Source organism: Phasianus colchicus, chromosome 3 (assembly GCF_987193195.1).
Source record: "Phasianus colchicus chromosome 3, bPhaCol1.hap1.1, whole genome shotgun sequence".
NCBI classification, from domain to species: domain Eukaryota; kingdom Metazoa; phylum Chordata; class Aves; order Galliformes; family Phasianidae; genus Phasianus; species Phasianus colchicus.
The window spans coordinates 94,086,118-94,104,211 of record NC_143438.1 but is presented as its reverse complement, the minus strand read 5'-3'; the positions used below and the strand labels follow the sequence as shown (position 1 = coordinate 94,104,211).

Below are 18,094 nucleotides of genomic sequence, written 5' to 3'. Positions count from 1 at the left end.
TCCTTTTAGTGTGTTTTGCTCAATAAAGATCTCATGCATGCCGGCATCACATCCCTTCTCTTCATTCTTTTGCTTAATGCTCTTCCCACATCACTCACTGCAACAATATGTCTCTGGAAATGAACGTGTTGGGTACAAAACGGCCCCAGGACCTCCTCTCATTTCCATGTCTCTTAGAAGAGCATCGGTGGCTTGCAGACGGCATTCTTCTCATCACATATTATCTACACCTGTACAAAGAATGGTAAATGGTACTATTGCTCTGCTTGAGTCCAGGCAGGAATAGAAGGCTGTCCACAGTCAGCTCCAGTCCCGTCACCCAGGCTTTTAATGATGATACTGAACACCACTGGCCTCACTTCCCGCTCTTGCCCGAAACAACTATGAACTCACCACATCAGGACTCTGTTGTACTCACCTCAGAACACCAGATCCCTGCGTTCAGCCACTTTATAGACCACCTCAGCATCCATTTACCTGCACAGATCACTGAGAGGATGCCTATGAGCACACCATGGGAGGAAACATGAAAGCCTTTTATAAAGGCAAAGTCACCAAATGTCACTGCAACCCCTATGTGCAAAGCCAGTCACTTCAATGTAGAAAAACGCAGGGTGGTTTGCCCTTTCGTGCTCCCTGTTTCCAACACTTCTTAGCCAGTCTGACTTAATCCCATGACAGTTACCCACATTGAGCACTCCCCATCATGTTCTTCTTCCTCTTGCATATAGCAACACATTCCGGGATTTCCTCTTCACTTCCCCAGCAGCACAGGCCACTGTAACAGATATCTGTTTTGCCACTCTTCCTTCTTCCATCTCCTTCAAGATAGCAGAGGTGTGAGCTATGTCCGGAACATCAGAAGCCCCTCCCAGGCACTGGGACATTTCTAAAACAAATGATGTCACCCTTGCAAGGACATCTCATGCCTCCCTCAGCATCCATGGGTAGAACCAGGCGGACCTCACAGCCTTGGCCACGTCCACCCTACTTCACTTCATCTTCTTCAGCAACACACACTAATCTCCACAGCAGCAAGCCACACAGCACTCACCTCAGCTGAATGGGGGCTTGAGAAATGGTTTAGTGGCTCGTGGTAGCAATGGTGCTGGGAGGACTGTTGGACTAGATGGTCTTGTAGGTCCTTTTCAATCTTGGGATTCTATGATTCTATGCTTCTATGCCCTGCAACCTTCAGCCATGGCCTTGACCACATGGCCTGGAGCGGCTCACGGCTGCATCCCTGTGTAGCATGTATGCTTCCAATTTCCCCATGGAATCTCCAAATCCTCATGGAAACCATCAAAGGCCATGCCTTTGAGAAATGGCCTCAGCCAACTGAATTCCACTCACCAATGATCCCTTAGTGTCTGCTTCAGCCTCCCGCACCAACACCCTTCCATTCACCTCGGGGCTTGCTACCTCTCAACCAGGCCTGAGAGGACAGTGTCCTGCCCTCACAAACAGCCCTCCTCTGCCTAAAGAAGCTACAATCCCCACAGAGAGCCCTAAGCTGAAACTACACAAAACACGCAGGAAACCACTTCCCAAATAAAACCTTGATAGCAAAAAGGGAACCAAGGTGTCAGTGAAGCAGACCCAATGGGAAAGAGAAGGGCAAAGCACGTGGGAAAAGAAATGGGACGAAAGCAAGCAGGGAGTAAATGCAACACAGGCAATAGAGTCTCCTGCCAGACACATTGGAAGCCCAGAGCAGCCTGCCTAGGATGCTGCAGAATGGGATCCTCACCACACAACGCAGACACAAACCACCCAACATCAATGATACGCCGTGACCTTACTCCTGAGACCACAACTCTTCCACGCCTTAGATGCATCTTCCAACCACCATGAGACACTCCTCCCAAATAAATACAACACAATATTCATTTTCTCTTAAAAATTGCCGACAAGGTCAAAGGATCAAATCCACAACAAAAGGTAATGAAAAGGGAGAGCTGTGGAAGGCAAACACACCCCACTTCATGACTGGCCAGGCTGTGGCACGCAAGAGCTGCTCACTGCACAATGCCGCCATGCGCAGAGGCTCTCTCCAAGCCCTCGGGCACTCACACAGCAGCATAAAAGCCGGCCCTGAGCCTCGCTCCCTCACACACTTCTCCTGACACCTTCTCCTCTGCACTCCTCTAGGTAAGCATGTGAGCTGCTGCCCTCCTTTGCCCACCCCACCTGGCTTGGCTATCCACAACCCCCTGGACCCAAGACTCTGCAGCTCTTCTGCCTCCCCAGGAACCATGCTCCCCACCACCCCAAGCCCCAACCCCAACCAACTTGCTCCCTGGGCCACACCCAGCACAGCTTCTTGTGTCCTCAACAACCTCCATTTGCACAATACCCTCTCTTCCAGGGACCCTCCGCCCACAGCCATGTCCTGCTACGACCTCTGCCGCCCCTGCAGCGGGGGACCCACCCCGCTGGCTAACAGCTGCAACGAGCCCTGTGTCAGGCAGTGCCAGGACTCCCAAGTCGTCATCCAGCCCTCCACCGTCGTGGTCACCCTGCCGGGACCCATCCTCAGCTCCTTCCCCCAGAACACCGCCGTCGGATCCTCCTCATCAGCTGCCGTGGGCAGCGCCCTCAATGCCCAGGGAGTGGCCATCTCCTCCGGCGGCTTCGGCTTCGGAGGCCTGGGCTGCTACAATGGCTGGAGAGCCCGCTACCCCTGCTAAGGCCTGCGCCCACACCCCGACACCAACCACCTGCACCCTGCAAGGAGCCTCACGCACTCAGGAGGCACCACTGTGTCACTGATGGTACAGCAGCTCATTTGCCATGACTCCTCTTTTCATGGCACAAAACAAGCAAGCAGGGAACAGCGTCAGACATCATGCTGTCTGAGAACATGAGTGCAGAATCTTCCTTCTGTCTTTGCTTCTTAAATTGTCCTCTTTCCACCTGGTGATCACCAAGTGGATCCTTCCTTTTAGTGTGTTTTGCTCAATAAAGATCTCATGCATGCCGGCATCACATCCCTTCTCTTCATTCTTTTGCTTAATGCTCTTCCCACATCACTCACTGCAACAATATGTCTCTGGAAATGAACGTGTTGGGTACAAAACGGCCCCAGGACCTCCTCTCATTTCCATGTCTCTTAGAAGAGCATCGGTGGCTTGCAGACGGCATTCTTCTCATCACATATTATCTACACCTGTACAAAGAATGGTAAATGGTACTATTGCTCTGCTTGAGTCCAGGCAGGAATAGAAGGCTGTCCACAGTCAGCTCCAGTCCCGTCACCCAGGCTTTTAATGATGATACTGAACACCACTGGCCTCACTTCCCGCTCTTGCCCGAAACAACTATGAACTCACCACATCAGGACTCTGTTGTACTCACCTCAGAACACCAGATCCCTGCGTTCAGCCACTTTATAGACCACCTCAGCATCCATTTACCTGCACAGATCACTGAGAGGATGCCTATGAGCACACCATGGGAGGAAACATGAAAGCCTTTTATAAAGGCAAAGTCACCAAATGTCACTGCAACCCCTATGTGCAAAGCCAGTCACTTCAATGTAGAAAAACGCAGGGTGGTTTGCCCTTTCGTGCTCCCTGTTTCCAACACTTCTTAGCCAGTCTGACTTAATCCCATGACAGTTACCCACATTGAGCACTCCCCATCATGTTCTTCTTCCTCTTGCATATAGCAACACATTCCGGGATTTCCTCTTCACTTCCCCAGCAGCACAGGCCACTGTAACAGATATCTGTTTTGCCACTCTTCCTTCTTCCATCTCCTTCAAGATAGCAGAGGTGTGAGCTATGTCCGGAACATCAGAAGCCCCTCCCAGGCACTGGGACATTTCTAAAACAAATGATGTCACCCTTGCAAGGACATCTCATGCCTCCCTCAGCATCCATGGGTAGAACCAGGCGGACCTCACAGCCTTGGCCACGTCCACCCTACTTCACTTCATCTTCTTCAGCAACACACACTAATCTCCACAGCAGCAAGCCACACAGCACTCACCTCAGCTGAATGGGGGCTTGAGAAATGGTTTAGTGGCTCGTGGTAGCAATGGTGCTGGGAGGACTGTTGGACTAGATGGTCTTGTAGGTCCTTTTCAATCTTGGGATTCTATGATTCTATGCTTCTATGCCCTGCAACCTTCAGCCATGGCCTTGACCACATGGCCTGGAGCGGCTCACGGCTGCATCCCTGTGTAGCATGTATGCTTCCAATTTCCCCATGGAATCTCCAAATCCTCATGGAAACCATCAAAGGCCATGCCTTTGAGAAATGGCCTCAGCCAACTGAATTCCACTCACCAATGATCCCTTAGTGTCTGCTTCAGCCTCCCGCACCAACACCCTTCCATTCACCTCGGGGCTTGCTACCTCTCAACCAGGCCTGAGAGGACAGTGTCCTGCCCTCACAAACAGCCCTCCTCTGCCTAAAGAAGCTACAATCCCCACAGAGAGCCCTAAGCTGAAACTACACAAAACACGCAGGAAACCACTTCCCAAATAAAACCTTGATAGCAAAAAGGGAACCAAGGTGTCAGTGAAGCAGACCCAATGGGAAAGAGAAGGGCAAAGCACGTGGGAAAAGAAATGGGACGAAAGCAAGCAGGGAGTAAATGCAACACAGGCAATAGAGTCTCCTGCCAGACACATTGGAAGCCCAGAGCAGCCTGCCTAGGATGCTGCAGAATGGGATCCTCACCACACAACGCAGACACAAACCACCCAACATCAATGATACGCCGTGACCTTACTCCTGAGACCACAACTCTTCCACGCCTTAGATGCATCTTCCAACCACCATGAGACACTCCTCCCAAATAAATACAACACAATATTCATTTTCTCTTAAAAATTGCCGACAAGGTCAAAGGATCAAATCCACAACAAAAGGTAATGAAAAGGGAGAGCTGTGGAAGGCAAACACACCCCACTTCATGACTGGCCAGGCTGTGGCACGCAAGAGCTGCTCACTGCACAATGCCGCCATGCGCAGAGGCTCTCTCCAAGCCCTCGGGCACTCACACAGCAGCATAAAAGCCGGCCCTGAGCCTCGCTCCCTCACACACTTCTCCTGACACCTTCTCCTCTGCACTCCTCTAGGTAAGCATGTCATCTGCTGCCCTCCTTTGCCTACCCCACCTGGCTTGGCTATCCAAACCTCTTGGCCCCAAGACTCTGCAGCTCTTCTGCCTCCCCAGAAACCATCCTCTCCACCAACCCTAGCCTCAACCCCAACCAACTTGCTCCCTGGGCCACACCCAGCACAGCTTCTTGTGTCCTCAACAACCTCCATTTGCACAATACCCTCTCTTCCAGAGACCCTCCACCCCACAGCCATGTCCTGCTACGACCTCTGCCGCCCCTGCAGCGGGGGACCCACCCCGCTGGCTAACAGCTGCAACGAGCCCTGTGTCAGGCAGTGCCAGGACTCCCAAGTCGTCATCCAGCCTCCTGCCGTGCTGGTCACCCTGCCGGGACCCATCCTCAGCTCCTTCCCCCAGAACACCGCCGTCGGATCCTCCTCATCAGCTGCCGTGGGCAGCGCCCTCGACGCCCAGGGAGTGGCCATCTCCTCCGGCGGCTTCGGCTACGGAGGCCTGGGCTGCTACAATGGCTGGAGAGCCCGCTACCCCTGCTAAGGGCCTGCGCCCACACCCTGACACCAACCACCTGCACCCTGCAATGCGCCTCACGCACTCAGGAGGCACCACTGGGTCACTGACTGCACGTGGGATAGATCAGCAGCTCTTCAACCATGGCTCTGCATTCATTACAACAAAGAAGCAAGCAGGGAAGGGGACCAGACCACACTGCTTGCAAACTGCGCCTCTGACAAATCTATATCTTGAACGTTCTTCTCTAGGTCCTTTTCTTTCTCTGCAAGAATGCTGATGGTCATGCTACATGCACTTACGGCCACGGCTTCTTCTCTTGCTGCTCCTTTCCTTTCATGTATTTTCCTCAATAAAGTTCTCTTGCATGCCAGCCTCTGAATTCGCTTCATCCTTTCTTCAGCACTTCACACTTCTCCCACTCCAAAGACACGGCTCAAGGGTCCATTAGGATGGCACCAAAGGGGTCCCATCACCTCCCCTGCCAACAGTGGTACCAACAAGAACTGTTGGGGCATCAACTGGGCTTCCAGCACATCAAACAACATCTATGCTTGACCACACAAAGTCTTGGGCACACCAAGGCCCTTCTGCCCATGCCTTCTGAAACTACCTTTCCATGGCAGCACACCCCAGCAGGATACTCCCACGCTGACAAAAAAAAAGCAGTCACAGAATCCTTTACACGTTAGAGAATTGTTAGTGACAACACACTACTACTGCCCTGCTCAAGTACACTCAGCTCCAGCGGTCAGACAGGGAACACAGCCAGACTTTCAGCACCTCAAAGGACAGGGACTACACAAATTACTCTGCGGGGTAACCTGTTCCACCGCTTGCCCCCCTCACCCTGGAAAAAGCTCCCTTTCTCTTCCAAGGAAGGTTCCAATTCAGTGCTGTCCACCTTCCTTTCTTCTGGCAGCAGACAGTAATGCAAAAGGGCTGGCTCTCTTTACATCCTTCCCTAACATCTGCGATTTATACGCAAGGAGAAGATCTACTGAGAACATCCCTGTGTCCCAGCTCAAAACTGCCTGTTCTCTCAGCTTCTCCACATCGTAAGGAGGCTCCAGGCCCATCAGCACTGGGGAAGCCCTGCACTGGAACTGCTCCACCATATCCATGTCTGTCTTCCTCCTGGGAAACTTAAGCATGAACCACCAGCACTGAACAGAAAGAAAAGTACATCCTCCAGTGTGCTAGCGATGCTCTTCCCAAAGGCCTTCTGGAGAATGGGGAACTCTTTTGTCACACGGCTGCAGTGCTGCCTCAACATCCCCTTGCTCGCCAGCAGTAAAACCTGGTCCTTCTCAGCAAAGCTGGCTGCCACCCTCTCATTTTTCTTGCTCCATGTTACTGCTTCCCATCTGCAGCACTTCACTTTGCCCCTTCCGCTACCTCATGGCGTCCCTGAGGTAATACATATAACCCAGCCCCTCCACATCTTTCACAAAGGTGGACTATACACCGGGGGCATCAGCTGCTCCTTCCCATCTTCTAGCATTTGCAAACTCACTGGGATCACTACCATCACCCAGCTTTTTAATGCAGGTGCTGAACAGTGCTGGCCTTACTACCGAGTCTGGACACAATCACAACACTTCACCGCACTGCTGCATTCAGCCACTTTCAAGCCCACCCCAGCGTCCACTTGGACAGTTTCTTTGGGATCGTGTCATGGGAAGAAGCCTCCTGAACGCAAGACAATCAACTGCCATGTCTCCCCATCATCCACCGGGCAGATCACTTCACTACAGAAGAAACTGAGGTGGCTTTGGAAATCCACTGCTTCCTGCGAGGATTTCCTTCACCTCCTCCCCAGAGACTAACATCAGGTCAACCAGCCTGAAGTTTCTCACCGCTTCCTTCTTCGTTTCTTGAAGGCAGGAATAGGAAGACTCTCGAATATTCTTCACAAAGCACTTCCATCATGAACTTTCACAGGGTCAACAGAAAAGAGCCTTACGAAGACAGCAGACGCATCCCTCAGCATTTGTGGGAGAAACTCATTAGGTCCTAGAGGATTCCTCACACCCAGTTGCACTTCCTACTCATCTTATCCATGAACAAAGACCTGTGGGACAGCCTGCATCAAGTCACCTTGGCTGAGCAGAGGCATGACTCGCCTTCGATCCACCCTATGGTAATCAGACATCACTGCAAGGACCTACCTGTTGCAGCCCCAGGAAGCATGCAGGCCTTCGGCACCATTCTGACACATCCAAATGTTTTTCCGAGCACAAACCATTGGGCACAAAAGTGGCAGTGCTCCTTGACACTCAACTCAATTAAAAACAATTAAACGCTATGGCGCAACACATTTCCCAGTTCTTCCGCCACTCTTCAGTCTCAGTGCCTTTCCCACATCCCACCAGGCATGTCCAAGGATGGCACTCTGTCAGACCAAAACCCACGCTTTCATCTTGATGACCGCAGGTAAGGGTGGCATGCAGAGAAGACACTGGGACCTTTCTGGGGGCATGGCAGAATTCCCAACACCAGCAGTCTTGTCAGCTGTGACACAGCCCCGCAGGGACAGCATTCTGCTCTGGCAAACAGCCCTCCTCTGCCTGCAGGGACTGCCCGCCCCAGGCACACAGCAGGCGGCCTCCTTTCTCCAGGCACACCTCTGCAGGCACCAGGGGCAGCAGCAACCCATGCTGAACTCCCAGGGAAAGAGAGGAGCTGCAGACTGCTTAGTGAGGTGGGACAAAGGCAGGTGTCATGGTTTTACGTTTTTTGGTTTTCAGTATTCCACAGCAGAACATCATGTACTGGAATTCAAGTGTTAATGCTCCAATTCCAGGTACCTATCCCTATACATTACGGAAGTCATGGGACCTGACCCTTCCGGGTGGGGAGGTCTCTTACTGCCTGGCAGTGGGTGCTGGAGGAGGGTGCTTTCCCAGCCGTTCCAAGCTTTTCAGCTTCGACTCGGTCTCAGGAACTCTCTCTCTCCGATCTTATTTATTAGTCTCAATTTCAATTCAATTGTATTATATTGTGTTATCTTGCATTCCGATATCATAGTTAGTAAAATAAGTTTTCCTCCATAGATTGTTGCCGCTGTTTTTTTTCCTCCCTTCCTTCCCTCCCATTCTGTGGGCCAAGGGGGTGGGGGAGCAGGGGCCTACAGCCCCCTGTCACAGACATAGATCCCTGTCACGGGCATAGATTGATCTAGTTAACTCCGTGACAGCAAGGAAGGAGGGAATGTGATTCCAGAGGACCAAGTGCAACAGGCAAAGCTTTGAAGCCTGAAGCAGCCTTCCAAGGACGCCACAAGATGGGCTACCCACTTTGCAACACAGCCACAAATGACCACACACAAGTGCCACGCGGGGACCTCATTCCTGATAAACACAACTCACGCTTTCAGCATGCTTTGACTAAAACACCATTCCCACTTAAACACTGACATCAGGGTTAAAGGAACACAACCACAAGACAGGGAAAAGAAAAGGAAGCGTTGTGGAAAGACAAAACCACATTACCACATCACCGGTCAAGTTTTGGCATGCAACAGCAGCTCGCTGCACAATGACCAGGCCTTGGCAAGCGACAAAAGCTTGCTGCACAGTGCTGCCATGCGCAGAGGCTCTCTCCAAGCCCTCGGGCACTCACACAGCAGCATAAAAGCCGGCCCTGAGCCTCGCTCCCTCACACACTTCTCCTGACACCTTCTCCTCTGCACTCCTCTAGGTAAGCATGTCATCTGCTGCCCTCCTTTGCCCACCCCACCTGGCTTGGCTATCCAAACCCCTTGGACCCAAGAGTCTGCAGCCCTTCTGCCTCCCCAGGAACCATTCTCCCCACAACCCCAAGCCCCAACCCCAACCAACTTGCTCCCTGGGCCACACCCAGCACAGCTTCTTGGGTCCTCAACAACCTCCATTTGCACAACACCCTCTCTTCCAGGGACCATCCACCCCACAGCCATGTCCTGCTCCGACCTCTGCCGCCCCTGTGGACCCACCCCTCTGGCTAACAGCTGCAACGAGCCCTGTGTCAGGCAGTGCCAGGACTCCCAAGTCGTCATCCAGCCCTCCACCGTCGTGGTCACCCTGCCGGGACCCATCCTCAGCTCCTTCCCCCAGAACACCGCCGTCGGATCCTCCTCATCAGCTGCCGTGGGCAGCGCCCTCAACGCCCAGGGAGTGGCCATCTCCTCCGGCGGCTTCGGATACGGAGGCCTGGGCTGCTACAATGGCTGGAGAGCCCGCTACCCCTGCTAAGGGCCTGCGCCCACACCCCGACACCAACCACCTGCACCCTGCAACGCGCCTCGAGCACTCAGGAGGCACCACTGTGTCACTGATGGTACAACAGCTCATTTGCCATGACTCCTCTTTGCATGGCACAAAGCAAACAAGCAGGGAACAGCGTCAGACCATGCTGTCTGGGAATATCAGTGCAGTAAATTTCTTCTTTCTTTGCACTTTATATTGCGACCTTTCCACTTGGCCGTCACCAAGTGAATCCTTCCTTTTAGTGTGTTTTCCTCAATAAAGATCTCATGCATGCCAGCCTCCGATTCCTCTCATCCTTTCTTCGCCCAATACTCTTAACACCGCACCCACTACAAAGGTATGGCTCTGGAAACCATCATGCCAGGTCAAAAACAGACCCAAGACCTTCTCTTACAACCATGTCACCATCAAGAGCACTGGTGGCTAGCAGAAGGCCTTCAGCACATCACGTGGCATCTACACTAGCCCAAAGACAGACAAATAGTACTCTTCCTCACCAGCAAGCACCAGGCTTTTTTAGAACCGCTTGCAAAATGCGCACCATGGCTTATACTCCTCCAGTTTTCAGAAACCTCTCCTCATTACCACTACCTTGCAAAATCAGCAAAACCACCACATCAGACCCTCCCTATTCTAGGGTGAAACCCAACAGCACCAGTGCATTTCAGCACGGCCTTCCTGTTATCCTCAAAAACGAGCACTCTTCACCTCTGTGACAATCTGGAAAACACTCCATCTCATGACCAGAGACAGTATAAACCATTAATTTACCCTTCAGTATGCAAATATCACCATAATCACCTCACGTCTGCAGCCCTGGACAGTCATGGTGCATTCCGTTTTCCCTGGAAATAGGCAAATGCTCTTTGGGAACAACAAACGCTGGGCAGGAAAATAACCTCAACCCTTGACACTCAATCTGAACACCGTGTTTCACCAGCCTGCCTTTTCTGACAGATCCACTCACCCTCGGCCTCTTGTCACCCTCACAGCTCATCCCACATCTCACCAACCAGCCCAGCAAACCCCCATCTAGCAGTGTGCCATCCCCACCTCCGCACTGTGAATGTGCGTGATTTCCCCCTAGAAAAGGGCATTCCAATGCACTGCGCAATGCCACCGTTTGGGGAGCATGGCAGGAGTCCTGACATCACACAGCTTGCTAGCAATGAACCAGGCGTGAGAGGACAGAGTCCTGCCCCCACAGACAGCCCTCCCCTGCCTACTTGGAAATCTCCAGGGTGCGACCCAAGCAGGAATGACACAAAACAGGCAGCCTCCTTTCTCCCAGCTACTGCCTTCCAACATCAAGGGGCATCCAGCCAGCCATGCGGCACACCCAGTGGGGAAGACAAGAGCTAAAGGCTGGCTAACCAGCTGCAACGAGCTCAGGGAGGGAACAAATGCAGTGCAATCCGAGAATACCCTAGGATGTTGGAAGGGACCCATAAGGATCACTGACTCCAACTCATGCCTCCACAACGCACTCTTTGAAAATAGATCTAGAAGGCACTGTCCAATGTTTCTGGAAATCCAGCAGCCATAGTGCTTTTGCACTCCCTTAGGGAGCCTGTTGCATGCCCAATCCCTTTCGAACAGAACCACATTTGAGAAAATACTTTCAGTTGGACTTGTGAGGCAACAGTTCACTCAACGCTTTCTGTCTTTGCCCATAAATGTGCTAGGCGTTTTCCCCAAAACCATATGGAGGAAAACTCTGAAAATCTTTGCAGAAGTCCTTAGAAATTTGGTCTACTGGGATCCATTGCTGAACAAGATGGGTAATCATCTCATGAAAGAAGTGCCATCTTCTCCCATCTGGGATATTCAAAATGCCCAGACCGGGCTTCCAAAGCCGTTTGGAATTGGCAACTCCTCTAACAACAAAGACACAAACCATATTGCACAAGTGCCAAGCCATGACCTCTCTGACTCCTCTTCTGTGCTTTGCACACAGAATCTTCCGCATACTCTGACACAAACGTGCCAAATCCCTCCTTTGGCCTCCAGGACTCTCACTTGGAACGTGCCACCAGTGCCAAATGGACGCGTCCTCAAGGATGCAAAAAAGCAGAGTTGCTGGAAGAACAACACGTAACACATGACGCGCAACACTACGTGATGCAAGAGTAGCATGCAGCACTGAGAGGAGATCCCTAACACTCCACAGCTAAGCATGAGGAACTTACCTCCAGCTACACAGGGAGCCCTCCAACATAAGGCTCTGGGCACAGGCCCTCCATCAGCTGCTTTCAGTCCACATCACTCTGCACTTGTCTAACCCACGTTGGCTCAACTTCTGGATGAGCGTGGCATGGGAAACAGTCTCAAATTAGACAAGCATACAAATGTGGAACGGGGAATATTGGAAGAGATCGTAACCATTATCCCTTCTGTGGGCCGACTGCCTCCCATCAGGGCCCCATCCAACCCGGCCTTGAATGCCCCAGGGACGAAGAATGCACAAGTTGACTGGGCAGCCTGTGCCAGGGTCTCACCAGCACCCGAGTCAAGAATTTTTCTTCCTTACATCTTAACCAAATTTCTCCTCTTTGCATTAAAATGTTCTAACGCTATCAAATCGTGTAAAAAGTTGGTTCTCCCCCTGCCTGTAAGCTCCCTTCAAGTACTGGAAGGCCAACTCTATTCTAGGCTGAACGAGCCCAACTCTCGTAGCCTTTCTGCACAGCAGATGCACTCCACGCCTTTGATCTTCTTGGTGGACCTCCACTGGACCCACTCAGCACAGCTCCCTCAGCATTCCTGGGTGAAACTCAGCAGGCCTCACACACCTTGGCACATCCAATTGAACAGACCCACTTCCTACTTTGCCCCATCTTCTCCAGAAATGTCATGAAGTGGCTCGAGGCCGAATCATCCATTAACACAAACACCAAAAAAGGACCCCAAAATCTAAACTCCACAAGTTGACCTCCTCTGTCTAAATATACTAAAACCACTACGGACGGCCCAATGCTGAAACGGCAAAAAACAGCCTGTCTCCTTTCTCCAAAACACAGTTTTCAAAGCAAAAGGGGAACCAACATCTTGACACAACACACCCAATGCGGAAGACAACTACTAAGCTCAAGGAAAGCAGATTAATTCTAGGGCACGCAGGGAGTGCAGTGCAGTGCAACTAGCAGCGTCTCAAGCCAAACGCACCTGGGAATCACAGAACAGCTCTTGAACGATGCCAAGAATGGGGCCTGCACCTCACCAAGTGGCCACAAACACGACTGCATGAGTAGCACAGGATGGCATCACTAAGGACACAACATCACTCCTCCAAAGCTGAGGACAAGCCTTCCAACATCTTCCGTGAGATGCGCCTTCCTCATCACTCCAGTCACACTCAGAAGTGCTGACAGGGTCAAAGGATCAAATCCACAACACCAGGAAATGGAGTGGAAGTGTTGTGGGGAGACAAGAGCACACCACCTCATGACTTCACGGGGTTTGGCATGCGTTCTGCATAATACTAGCATGCGCAGAGGCTCTCTCCAAGCAGACACAAACCACCCAACATCAGTGATACGCCGTGACCTTAATCCTGAGATCACAACTCTTCCACGCCTTAGATGCATCTTCCAACCACCATCATGAGACACACCTCCCAAATAAATACAACACAATATTCATTTTCTCTTAAAAATTGCCGACAAGGTCAAAGGATCAAATCCACAACAAAAGGTAATGAAAAGGGAGAGCTGTGGAAGGCAAACACACCCCACCTCATGACTGGCCAGGCTGTGGCACGCAAGAGCTGCTCACTGCACAATGCTGCCATGCGCAGAGGCTCTCTTCAAGCCCTCAGGCACTCACACAGCAGCATAAAAGCCAGCCCTGAGCCTCGCTCCCTCACACACTTCTCCTGACACCTTCTCCTCTGCACTCCTCTAGGTAAGCATGTCATCTGCTGCCCTCCTTTGCCCACCCCACCTGGCTTGGCTATCCACAACCCCCTGGACCCAAGACTCTGCAGCTCTTCTGCCTCCCCAGGAACCATGCTCCCCACCACCCCAAGCCCCAACCCCAACCAACTTGCTCCCTGGGCCACACCCAGCACGGCTTCTTGGGTCCTCAACAACCTCCATTTGCACAACACCCTCTCTTCCAGGGACCCTCCACCCCACAACCATGTCCTGCTCCGACCTCTGCCGCCCCTGCGGACCCACCCCGCTGGCTAACAGCTGCAACGAGCCCTGTGTCAGGCAGTGCCAGGACTCCCAAGTCGTCATCCAGCCTCCCGCCGTGCTGGTCACCCTGCCGGGACCCATCCTCAGCTCCTTCCCCCAGAACACCGCCGTCGGATCCTCCTCATCAGCTGCCGTGGGCAGCGCCCTCAGCGCCCAGGGAGTGGCCATCTCCTCCGGCGGCTTCGGCTTCGGAGGCCTGGGCTGCTACAATGGCGGGAGAGCCCGCTACCCCTGCTAAGGGCCTGCGCCCACACCCTGACACCAACCACCTGCACCCTGCAATGCGCCTCACGCACTCAGGAGGCACCACTGTGTCACTGGCTGCACGTGGGATAGATCAGCAACTCTTCAACCATGGCTCTGCATTCATTACAACAAAGAAGCAAGCAGGGAAGGGGACCAGACCACACTGCTTGCAAACTGCGCCTCTGACAAATTCTATATCTTGAACGTTCTTCTCTAGGTCCTTTTCTTTCTCTGCAAGAATGCTGATGGTCATGCTACATGCACTTACGGCCACGGCTTCTTCTCTTGCTGCTCCTTTCCTTTCATGTATTTTCCTCAATAAAGTTCTCTTGCATGCCAGCCTCTGAATTCGCTTCATCCTTTCTTCAGCACTTCACACTTCTCCCACTCCAAAGACACGGCTCAAGGGTCCATTAGGATGGCACCAAAGGGGTCCCATCACCTCCCCTGCCAACAGTGGTACCAACAACAAGAACTGTTGGGGCATCAACTGGGCTTCCAGCACATCAAACAACATCTATGCTTGACCACACAAAGTCTTGGGCACACCAAGGCCCTTCTGCCCATGCCTTCTGAAACTACCTTTCCATGGCAGCACACCCCAGCAGGATACTCCCACGCTGACAAAAAAAAAGCAGTCACAGAATCCTTTACACGTTAGAGAATTGTTAGTGACAACACACTACTACTGCCCTGCTCAAGTACACTCAGCTCCAGCGGTCAGACAGGGAACACAGCCAGACTTTCAGCACCTCAAAGGACAGGGACTACACAAATTACTCTGCGGGGTAACCTGTTCCACCGCTTGCCCCCCTCACCCTGGAAAAAGCTCCCTTTCTCTTCCAAGGAAGGTTCCAATTCAGTGCTGTCCACCTTCCTTTCTTCTGGCAGCAGACAGTAATGCAAAAGGGCTGGCTCTCTTTACATCCTTCCCTAACATCTGCGATTTATACGCAAGGAGAAGATCTACTGAGAACATCCCTGTGTCCCAGCTCAAAACTGCCTGTTCTCTCAGCTTCTCCACATCGTAAGGAGGCTCCAGGCCCATCAGCACTGGGGAAGCCCTGCACTGGAACTGCTCCACCATATCCATGTCTGTCTTCCTCCTGGGAAACTTAAGCATGAACCACCAGCACTGAACAGAAAGAAAAGTACATCCTCCAGTGTGCTAGCGATGCTCTTCCCAAAGGCCTTCTGGAGAATGGGGAACTCTTTTGTCACACGGCTGCAGTGCTGCCTCAACATCCCCTTGCTCGCCAGCAGTAAAACCTGGTCCTTCTCAGCAAAGCTGGCTGCCACCCTCTCATTTTTCTTGCTCCATGTTACTGCTTCCCATCTGCAGCACTTCACTTTGCCCCTTCCGCTACCTCATGGCGTCCCTGAGGTAATACATATAACCCAGCCCCTCCACATCTTTCACAAAGGTGGACTATACACCGGGGGCATCAGCTGCTCCTTCCCATCTTCTAGCATTTGCAAACTCACTGGGATCACTACCATCACCCAGCTTTTTAATACAGGTGCTGAACAGTGCTGGCCTTACTACCGAGTCTGGACACAATCACAACACTTCACCGCACTGCTGCATTCAGCCACTTTCAAGCCCACCCCAGCGTCCACTTGGACAGTTTCTTTGGGATCGTGTCATGGGAAGAAGCCTCCTGAACGCAAGACAATCAACTGCCATGTCTCCCCATCATCCACCGGGCAGATCACTTCACTACAGAAGAAACTGAGGTGGCTTTGGAAATCCACTGCTTCCTGCGAGGATTTCCTTCACCTCCTCCCCAGAGACTAACATCAGGTCAACCAGCCTGAAGTTTCTCACCGCTTCCTTCTTCGTTTCTTGAAGGCAGGAATAGGAAGACTCTCGAATATTCTTCACAAAGCACTTCCATCATGAACTTTCACAGGGTCAACAGAAAAGAGCCTTACAAAGACAGCAGACGCATCCCTCAGCATTTGTGGGAGAAACTCATTAGGTCCTAGAGGATTCCTCACACCCAGTTGCACTTCCTACTCATCTTATCCATGAACAAAGACCTGTGGGACAGCCTGCATCAAGTCACCTTGGCTGAGCAGAGGCATGACTCGCCTTCGATCCACCCTATGGTAATCAGACATCACTGCAAGGACCTACCTGTTGCAGCCCCAGGAAGCATGCAGGCCTTCGGCACCATTCTGACACATCCAAATGTTTTTCCGAGCACCAACCATTGGGCACAAAAGTGGCAGTGCTCCTTGACACTCAACTCAATTAAAAACAATTAAACGCTATGGCGCAACACATTTCCCAGTTCTTCCGCCACTCTTCAGTCTCAGTGCCTTTCCCACATCCCACCAGGCATGTCCAAGGATGGCACTCTGTCAGACCAAAACCCACGCTTTCATCTTGATGACCGCAGGTAAGGGTAGCATGCAGAGAAGACACTGGGACCTTTCTGGGGGCATGGCAGAATTCCCAACACCAGCAGTCTTGTCAGCTGTGACACAGCCCCGCAGGGACAGCATTCTGCTCTGGCAAACAGCCCTCCTCTGCCTGCAGGGACTGCCCGCCCCAGGCACACAGCAGGCGGCCTCCTTTCTCCAGGCACACCTCTGCAGACACCAGGGGCAGCAGCAACCCATGCTGAACTCCCAGGGAAAGAGAGGAGCTGCAGACTGCTTAGTGAGGTGGGACAAAGGCAGGTGTCATGGTTTTACGTTTTTTGGTTTTCAGTATTCCACAGCAGAACATCATGTACTGGAATTCAAGTGTTAATGCTCCAATTCCAGGTACCTATCCCTATACATTACGGAAGTCATGGGACCTGACCCTTCCGGGTGGGGAGGTCTCTTACTGCCTGGCAGTGGGTGCTGGAGGGTGCTTTCCCAGCCGTTCCAAGCTTTTCAGCTTCAACTCGGTCTCAGGAACTCTCTCTCTCCGATCTTATTTATTAGTCTCAATTTCAATTCGATTGTATTATATTGTGTTATCTTGCATTCCGATATCATAGTTAGTAAAATAAGTTTTCCTCCATAGATTGTTGCCGCTGTTTTTTTTCCTCCCTTCCTTCCCTCCCATTCTGTGGGCCAAGGGGGTGGGGGAGCAGGGGCCTACAGCCCCCTGTCACAGACATAGATCCCTGTCACGGGCATAGATTGATCTAGTTAACTCCGTGACAGCAAGGAAGGAGGGAATGTGATTCCAGAGGACCAAGTGCAACAGGCAAAGCTTTGAAGCCTGAAGCAGCCTTCCAAGGACGCCACAAGATGGGCTACCCACTTTGCAACACAGCCACAAATGACCACACACAAGTGCCACGCGGGGACCTCATTCCTGATAAACACAACTCACGCTTTCAGCATGCTTTGACTCAAACACCATTCCCACTTAAACACTGACATCAGGGTTAAAGGAACACAACCACAAGACAGGGAAAAGAAAAGGAAGCGTTGCGGAAAGACAAAACCACATTACCACATCACCGGTCAAGTTTTGGCATGCAACAGCAGCTCGCTGCACAATGACCAGGCTTTGGCAAGCGACAAAAGCTTGCTGCACAGTGCTGCCATGCGCAGAGGCTCTCTCCAAGCCCTCAGGCACTCACACAGCAGCATAAAAGCCAGCCCTGAGCCTCGCTCCCTCACACACTTCTCCTGACACCTTCTCCTCTGCACTCCTCTAGGTAAGCATGTGAGCTGCTGCCCTCCTTTGCCCACCCCACCTGGCTTGGCTATCCACAACTCCTGGGACCCAAGACTCTGCAGCCCTTCTGCCTCCCCAGGAACCATGCTCCCCACAACCCCAAGCCCCA

At 52.1% G+C, this 18,094-nt stretch overlaps 3 protein-coding genes across 4 annotated transcripts; all 3 read left to right on the top strand.

The window, feature by feature from the left end:
• Positions 1 to 2,387: 2,387 nt before the first annotated feature.
• Positions 2,388 to 2,691, top strand: LOC149918764 (feather keratin 1-like). Its single transcript, XM_090138132.1, has one exon. The coding sequence runs from the start codon at positions 2,388 to 2,390 to the stop codon at positions 2,688 to 2,690; it is 303 nt and encodes a 100-aa protein (XP_089994258.1). The 3' UTR covers position 2,691.
• Positions 2,692 to 5,326: 2,635 nt separating this feature from the next.
• On the top strand, positions 5,327 to 14,289 carry LOC149918762 (feather keratin 1-like). 2 transcript variants are annotated; one of them, XM_090138130.1, is made up of 2 exons: positions 5,327 to 5,594; positions 14,213 to 14,289. In XM_090138130.1, exons 1-2 carry the CDS (start codon positions 5,327 to 5,329, stop codon positions 14,287 to 14,289), a joined length of 345 nt encoding a protein of 114 aa, XP_089994256.1. The 2 variants fall into 2 exon arrangements, with proteins under 2 accessions (XP_089994256.1, XP_089994255.1); XM_090138129.1 differs by lacking the exon at positions 14,213 to 14,289 and having other exon boundaries at positions 5,327 to 5,818.
• Positions 9,489 to 10,011, top strand: LOC149918763 (feather keratin 1-like). Its single transcript, XM_090138131.1, has one exon. It carries the CDS (start codon positions 9,541 to 9,543, stop codon positions 9,835 to 9,837), a length of 297 nt encoding a protein of 98 aa, XP_089994257.1. The 5' UTR covers positions 9,489 to 9,540; the 3' UTR covers positions 9,838 to 10,011.
• Positions 14,290 to 18,094: the final 3,805 nt, after the last annotated feature.